Consider the following 8,697-nt stretch of genomic DNA (forward strand, 5'->3'; position numbering starts at 1 on the left):
AAGTCTGGGACATTTTCTTGATCATTAATACAGGAGGGCCTGATCCTCTGAAAGTAGTGCCACTCCTCAGCAGATGGCCCTGGGTGGTAGTAAAAAAAGAAGCTGAGCAAGCTATGGAGGGCAGGTCAGTATGCAGGGTTCCAATAAGGCTTCTACTCCATGTCCTGCCTTGAGGTTCCTGCCTTGAGGTTCCTGCCTTGAGTTCTTGTCTTAACTTCCGTCAATGGACTATAACCTGGGATATGTAAGCCAAATAAAACCTTTCCTTCCCAAGTTGCTTTTGGTCATGGTGTTTTGTTGCAACAATAGAAAGCAAACAAAGATAACCTTCACCAGGTTGCCCTGTGGACATGTCTGTAAACCATTTTTCTTAGTTGCTAATTGATGTAGAAGGGCCTAGCCCATTGTGGGTGGTGCCATCTTTAGGCAAATAGGCCTGGGCTATTTTAAGGAAGTTAACTGAGCAAGCCTATAAGCAGCATTCTTCCATGGTCTCTGCTTCCTGTTCCTGTGTTGGCTGCCCCTGATGAACTTTTCCCAGTTAGCCAAATAACACTTTCCTTCCTTCCCCGAAGGAAGGCCATGGTGTTTATTACAGGAACAAAAAGCAAACTAGAACTGTGACTCCTGGGGCATGCTCCAGGTGCTGAACTCTTGAGTAAATCAGTTCCTTTAGGTCAGTGCAGAATTCATCCCCTACTGAAGGCCATCCCTGAATAGGTTCTCCAGAATCACCTCACTCTACACTCCTACTTTCTCTGCATCATCCCTTACAACACACACTATCATCTGGAAGTCTCTCATGTATTTACCAGTTTAGCACTGTGGATACGCTCTTAAGTATGAAAGCAGATTGGGCTTTTACCCATGGCTCCACTTACGTAGCTTTCAGTTGGTTAACTTCTTTATGTTTATATTTTGTTATTTATTAATTGTGTGTGTGTGTGTGTGTGCGCGGGCGTGCACGCGCATGTGTGCGCCACAGCATATGTGCAGAGGACAGGGTAGATTCTTGCTTCTATGTGTGTTCCTGGGATTCAACCCTGGTCCTCAGGGTTGGCAGCAAATGCTCTCACCTGCTGATCCATCTCCCTGGCCCGTTTATGTTACACTTTGGGAATTTTTATATTTAAAAATTAAAAGCAGTAACATGTAAGGTAATAAGATACCAGGCAGCAGATACTATGTTGTAAAGGAGTTTATTAAATGAGCATGAGCATGTGGGGGAGAAGGAAAGGGGTACCCCAGAGAGAGAGAAGAGGGAGAGAAAGTAAGAGGGTAGAGCAGGTAGAGGAGTAAAAGGGAGGAAGTAAAGAGAGAGAGACCTCGTGAAGGGTCGGTCCTTTTCTATTGCTCTGGGCAGGGTCACACCCCGTGGCAGGTAAGCAGTGACATCACAGGTAGGTGGACTGAAGCTAAGAGGAATAACAGTAGTGGTTACTTCAATGGGCGCTGTGGGGATAAAAGGTGTGAACAAAGATTCTAACATTGCCTGCGTTTCTTCTTTACTCAAAGCATCCTATTCACCATTAGCATAGTGGTTTCGGTCAGTGACCTATGTTGCAGTTATTATCAGTCTATGACCACTCTTTACACCAAAAAAAAAACTAATTAGTTCTCCGTTCTATCCCGGATTTCTGACGCCAAGTAAACTGTAAGTTTAAAAGATAAGAAGGAAATGCCTGGCAGGCGCGGATGGCTGTATCCTTCCTCTTGTGACAAGACTGTTTACCCTTAAAATCCCAGCTTCAGAAACCTCGTCCCCATCCAACTCACCATCGGTCACCTGCTGTAGAACGTAGAAAACTACAACTTCCATCGGGCTGAGCGTCGCTCCGCCTTCTGAACCCAAGCTCTTTGTGCTAAGATAGAGCGCATGCCCAGTGCTCAAACCTAGTTGCTGAGTCTGCCCTACACTGGTCCGTACTTAACTGGCTGTATGTGTGATCTAGTACGCGCTTAGTCCGAGGGCGAGAGAGTAGAAGAGTGGAGAAGGTGAGCAATAGGGGACCTTCAGGTTCAGAGAGCTGCCGGGCCCAAGTAGTGCTGTGTGTGTTTTGCGTGGCAACGAAAGCATCTCATTGTAATGACTACTGGGCCCAGGCACTCTGTGTGTGTGTGTGTGTGTGTGTGTGTGTGTGTGTGTGTGTGTGTGTGTGTGTGTTTGTGGTGTGTGTGTGTGTTTTATATGTCAACGGAAGCATTCTTTGTGATGAGAAAGCCCAGATACTCTGTGTGTGTGTGTGTGTGTGTGTGTGTGTTTTATATGTCAACGGAAGCATCTCTTTATGATGAGAAAGCCCAGATACTCTGTGTGTGTGTGTGTGTGTGTGTGTGTGTGTGTGTGTGTGCGCGCGCGCGCGCGCGCGTCTGTGTGTTTTATATGTCAACGGAAGCATCTCTTTGTGATGAGGAAGTCCAAAGGTTGCTGTTGCCATAGTGATCCTGGTGCAGAAGGAGGTGAGGTAAGATTAGGAGAGTTAGGACTGTCAGCCGAGGCATTCAAAGACCAAAGCAAGCTGAGTACAAAGGAGCGATTGGCTTGAAACAAGAGGAGTTGGGCTAATAGTAAAGAAGCTGGGATGTTTCAAAAGAGTGGAAATGTTGTGAATATGTGTGTGATAAGGATATCGGAAGGGCTCTGGAGATACGGCTCAGCGGTTAAGAGCACTGGCTGCTCTTGCAGGAGTGCAGGGTTCGATTCCCAGCACCCACATGATGACTCACAAGCATCTGTAACTCCAGTCCCAGAGGAGTCAACGCCCTCCTCTGGCCTCTGTGGGCACCAAGCATTCACATGGCACACAGGCATACATGCAGGCAAAACATCCATACACATAAAATAAATACATGATAATTAAAAAAAAAAGATCTAGGGCAGTCATTGGGAAATCAGTATGTGAGGAGATAAGGGGGAGATTTTGGAGAAAGTGGGAGTGCCCTAGGGGAAATTCCTAGGCATTGTGCAGTTGTCTGTAGGGTTCCCTGTAGCTCAGGCTCTGACAGCCATGGAGAATACCACACAGCTACCAAGGCACAGTGTGACTAGAGGCAGAATTTCTGGTCTTTCTGTGGTACAGAAATAGGGCACTCTTGTCTCTGTGGGAGTGACTGGAAGGCAACTGGATTGAATAAATAAGAGAAACAGGAACCCAATTGAGGAAGGTAGGCGTGAGTATCACTGGGGAAACAGGTTCCCTTCTGGGGCTCTTAGTCTCATTAATAAAAGCATTTGAGAATAACAATTCTATTAGTATTTGAGAGGGATAAAAAACACAACACAGGACAGGCAATCTGTAACCGTGGAAGAGATAAACATGTCTTTTGTTTAGATCACAAGTAGGGGATGAGAAAAAGACTTGTGAGAGAGCAGGTGATGTTTATCCCCTTAGAAGTCAAACCACCATGTGAGGGAGATTGGTTATAAACCAGATGAAAAATATCCTTCAACCAATTCTGAGAGGAGATATAAATGGGAGCCAAAAACAGGAAGCAGGGCCTTTGGAGACTTGGCATAGTTTTGGCTGCTCATGGCTCCACTTCAAGACGCTACTAGAGAGAACTGCTCAAGAGAAGACTTCCGGGCTCCGGGCTGCGGCTGAAGCTCTGGGTTCCAGTTGTTTCAGGTTCCAGCAGAAGAAATCTTGCTGATTAAGCCAGGAGAATTGTTCCTTGGAACTGATCTCCTTACAGTTTCATTATTGTATTCTTTAATCTCCTTTTCCTATTGTTTAGGTTAGTCAGGTTATAAGTAAGCTACTCTCAGTTAATAAGTTCATTAAAAAATATAATTGTTAAGAAAATTGAGCCTGCAGCCTTGCCCGTTTATGTTAGGGTCCAGGAAGCCATCATGTTCAGCAACAGAAGTCCTCAAGTATCTGCATGGCAAAAAGAAGGATGGGGAATTCAGAAAAAGACTAAGAATTTCCAGACTGTCATGAAAAGGGGCAGTGTATGAAGAAAGGGAAAAACACCCCAGCACGGTGGCTCACGCCTTTAAATCCAGCACTTGGGAGGCAGAGGCAGGTGGATCGCTGTGAGTTCGAGGCCAGCCTGGTCTACAGAGTGAGTCCAGGACAGCCAAGACTATACAGAGAAACCCTGTCTCAAAAAACCAAAAAAATTTTAAAAAGGGAAAAACATTTAATCCCAGGACTTAGGAGTCAGAAGTAAATGGAGTGCTAGGAGTTCAAAGCTACCTTGGTTCACATTGTAAGTTCCAGCATAGTCAGAGTTACTTAGTGATACCCTGTTGCAAAAGAGAGGAAAACAAACAAACAAACAAAAACAACAAAAGTGGGGAACACTCCCAAGGATAGGAGTGGCCTAGTAAACGGAAAGAGAAACCTCCAAATAGCCAGGTCACTGGGTATATGACCCTTTATATGACATCTACACTTGCATGGCTCCCCCAACACACACACATACACACACACACACACACACACACACACACACACACACCCCTTTGTATAGCAAGGAGTGTGTGTTCCTTAGATGCAGCCCAGTTGAGTAAAACTTCCAGTTTTCTTGTACAAACTGGTCTGTGCATGCCCTCTGTTGTGTGGTAACCAGGCTGGGAAGAGCTTCCAGTTTCCCACCGCAAACAGGCCTGTACATGCTCGTGTTGTATGAAGCCTAGGCTGGCTGGGTTTTTAATCTCTCCCTGGCTTCTTACATTAATCTTGATGTGTCTGGAGATTTCCTGCCACACTAACTAAATATCGACGCCAGAAAAAGAAAGAAAGAAAGAAAGAAAGAAAGAAAGAAAGAAAGAAAGAAAGAAAAACATTTCCTCCTGCAGCAGATGGGAACAAATACAGAGACCCATAGCCAGACATGCAGACATGCAGAGACTTTGGAACACTCGGCCCCACAAAAGGATGTCTCCATCAAATCTCTTCCCTCAGGGCTCCGGGAACCTTGTGGAAGAAGAGACAGACGACTGTAATAGCCAGAGGGGTGGAGGACACCAAGAAAATAAAGCCCTCTAAATCAGCATGATCAAAGCTCATATGAACTTACAGGAACCGAGGCAGTGTGCGCAGGGCCTGCACAGTTCTACACCAGGTCTTACACATGTGTGTTATGTCTTCCAGCCTAGTGTTTTATGGGCGTCCTGGGTTGTGTGAGCAAGTAGGCCTCTGTTTCTTGTGTTCTCTCTTGGGCCCTTTGCCTCTTGTTTATTTGTTTGGTCCAATTCAGATGTGTTTTTGTTTTCTCTTATTGTTAGAGCAAGAGAACAAGACAGGAAAGTAGTTCAATGCATACGAACCAGATTCCAGCTCCAGTTGTGGCACACCCGATGACCTTAGGCAAATAACTGACGCTTCCCGCCTGGAGTGATAGTTTTACTTAGCAGTATGACAGTCTAGAGTCCATGAGTGACTGTCTAGATCAGATTGGACTGCAGACATGTACGTGGGGTGTTTTATTGATTGTTAACTGGTATGAGAAAGCATAGACCCACTATGGATGGCACCATTCCCTAGAAAGGGGCTCTGGACTGTGTATAGTGAGAGTAATGAGTCTGGAGTAAGCATGTATGCGTTCATTTCTCTCTGCTCTTCACTGGGGAGGTGATGTGACTAGTTGCTTCAAGATCCTGGTATTGTGACTTCCTCCACAATCATGAGCTATGGCCTAGAATTAAGAACTAAAAATAAAAAGCTTATCTCTCTTAAGTTGCTTCTCGGTCAGATATTTTATCATAGTAACACGTGTAATATGAACCTAAGACACTGCACTTCTGTCTCATTTGTAAAATAGGAATAATGTTTTAGTTACAATTCTATTGCTGTGTTAAGACACCATGACCAACTTAGAGAAGAAAGTGTTTATTTGGGCTTCCTGTTTCAGAGCGTCCATGATCATCATAGAAGGAAGCACGGCAGCAGATGGGCAGGTATGGCACTGAAGCAGTACCCGAGAACTTACTTCTTGATCCACAACCACAACACAGAAAGGGACATCTAACTGGGAACGGTGTGGGCTGTTGCAACCTCAAAAAGTACGTGCATGTAGAGGCCCATGGCTGACATCAGGAATTAATTTCTATTGTTCTTTTACCTTTTCGATTGAAGAAAGGTATTCCAATCAAGCCCAGAGCTCACCAACACAGCTCCCCTTGCTGGCTAGATTTCTCTTGGGGTCATGTCTCCACCGTCTGAGTCTGAACTAGGCAGGCCATCAGGCACACTTGCGGTCATGTCTCCACCGTCTGAGTCTGAACTAGGCAGGCCATCAGGCACACTTGGGGTCATGTCTCCACCGTCTGAGTCTGAACTAGGCAGGCCATCAGGCACACTTGGGGTCATGTCTCCACCGTCTGAGTCTGAACTAGGCAGGCCATCAGGCACACTTGGGGTCATGTCTCCACCGTCTGAGTCTGAACTAGGCAGGCCATCAGGCACACTTGGGATCATGTCTCCACCGTCTGAGTCTGAACTAGGCAGGCCATCAGGCACACTTGGCATTTTCACAGACTCTGTGGCGCTGAGCTTTGGTCTTTATGCTAGCACAGCAACTGCTCTACCCACAGAATCATCTCCTCAGCAGAAAATTACACTTTTTCCATAATATAAATACGGCGTGTAATCTTCTTATTCTCAACTGTTTATTTGCTGCCACAAATATAGTGTCAGAAAATTCCTGGCATGATTAACAAATGTAATAAGTAAAAATTTCTCAAGGAAGGGTAATTTCATAGAAGATCAGCCATATATGTAATAGTAAACTTTCTACTCACTGTGTTTTTTTCTGAGGCTTAAATTCAGCTTTATTTTACGTTGCAATAATCCATGATTAGATTGAAGAATCTCAAATTTAAGGTGATAACGAGGACCGAAATGCCACCCTGTCTCAAATGGATGTTATTGGACAATTCAAGGTGCTTGAAAGTTAGGGCTCATAAAATCTTTGGTAAATCTCATGAGAAGGAAAAAAATCCAAACAATGGCACCAAGCAGGGAAAACCAAGACAGGTCGCTTGGAACACACAATGTGATTTTGAGCCATAAAATGACCACAGGTTTCATTGTACTCAAAATTTCGGAGCATTATCTATTGGACACTCTCTGAAATCGTAAAAGTTCATATGTGCATATGAATTATATTCACATATAATATAATTATAATTCTATTACATATCAAGTTTGTTCAGTATAAAATTTAAGCATGGGCGATATGAAAATCATCAATTTATTAATGTATGTTTGTTCCTATGAAGTCTTCCAAGTCTCATATTGAAAACACACCATCTCTTAAAAAAAACAAACAGGTGTGCTGGCTCCTTGCATGCCTGTAATCCCAGTGCTTAGGAGGTAGGGGAAGGAGGAGTCCAAGATCATCTCCAGTACATAACAAGTTTTGAGGCCAGCATAGCCTACAGGAGGCCCTGTCTTTAAAAATTGCAATGTCTGTCAACTCCTACTGTCTGAATATTAGGTACTCAGGAATCATACTTATTTTGTTCAGATGTGGTAAAGAATCCTCTAAGGCAGAGGGAAGTTTGGGATATCAAATTACCCATGGCATCATCTTGTAGAAAAGATACATTCAGAGTTTGAAAAGGAAGAAATAAATTTAGAAATTATTCTTCTATTATTCATTAGAACATATGAGCAGATGATTGGATAGCCTGAAGATAAAACTCTACTAATCATATCCAATACTGGGCTGCTCTTAGGTCTATAGAACAAATAGAATGTGACAAAGGTGTTTGCACAATAGAAAAACACAAAGAAACTGACAAGCAGAAGAATACTGTGTGTGGCTTTTTTCTCAGAAAATGCCTGGAGAGAGACACTGAAACTATGGACATGCTGTGTTCTCCTATTGTGTCTGAACAGGAGGGTCACCATGTAGAGGCTGGTCCACATCATGATAAACACAAACAGGATGTCTCTAATCATTAGTGCGGTTACAAGGGACACAGTGGTGTGATAGCGAACCTGGATACTTCGGCAGTATGTCTGTGAATTTCTAGAGCCCACAAGAGTGAAGTTGATTTGGCCCTGTATGTTTTCAACCATGGGAATATAGAGAAATGTGTTGATGATCCAGATGAAGAGGAGTGACGGACAAATGCACGACTCAAGCTTGGATTTAAGCCACGCCCACTTGCGAAGATTAGAACCGACAGTGATGGCTTGAAAGGCACTCAGTAGAGAAGTAGTACAGATGGAAAGGCCCCTAGTAACACTGTATGCATACAAAACCGCCTTACACACAGCATCATGGAAAAGGATTCTCACTGCAAAGGATGCCATGACATCTGGTATCAGCCTGAACACAATGCTCAAAATATTGACAAGTGTCAGATGTGTGAAAATCGTATCCACGGGCTTCTTCAGATGGGGCTGACTTAAGAAGGCGTGTATGTATAGCATGGAGAGCAGTGAGTTTCCCATGAGTCCAATGGAAACTTCTGACAGGAGGAAGAATGCAGAAATTAGATCGCTCGGAAACATTATCTTAATGACGTCATCAGTGTTCTTCTCGTTGGCTACGGCAGAGCAACTAAACATAAATGCATGATGTTGTAGAGTTAAAATTAATGGACTAGGTGGAGGAGTACAGTGACTGACAGATAAACACAAGGAGACAGTAGTGAAGTGCACATTATGCAGACCAGAGGTGACTTTTCTAAGAACTGGATTCCATTATTTCTGATAACCTAAGAGTAGAAAAGTCAAG

At 44.0% G+C, this 8,697-nt stretch overlaps 1 protein-coding gene across 1 annotated transcript; it reads right to left on the minus strand.

Annotated features, from left to right (window-relative positions):
- Positions 1-7,535: 7,535 nt before the first annotated feature.
- Positions 7,536-8,471, minus strand: LOC127203565 (vomeronasal type-1 receptor 4-like). Its single transcript, XM_051162391.1, has one exon. The coding sequence runs from the start codon at positions 8,469-8,471 to the stop codon at positions 7,536-7,538; it is 936 nt and encodes a 311-aa protein (XP_051018348.1).
- Positions 8,472-8,697: the final 226 nt, after the last annotated feature.

The sequence above is a fragment of the Acomys russatus genome, chromosome 19 (assembly GCF_903995435.1).
Source record: "Acomys russatus chromosome 19, mAcoRus1.1, whole genome shotgun sequence".
Lineage (NCBI taxonomy): Eukaryota > Metazoa > Chordata > Mammalia > Rodentia > Muridae > Acomys > Acomys russatus.

What these genes read in the sequence shown, in the direction of transcription:
- LOC127203565 (XM_051162391.1), bottom strand. Translation starts at nt 8,471, where the DNA reads ATGTTTCCGAGCGATCTAATTTCTGCATTCTTCCTCCTGTCAGAAGTT.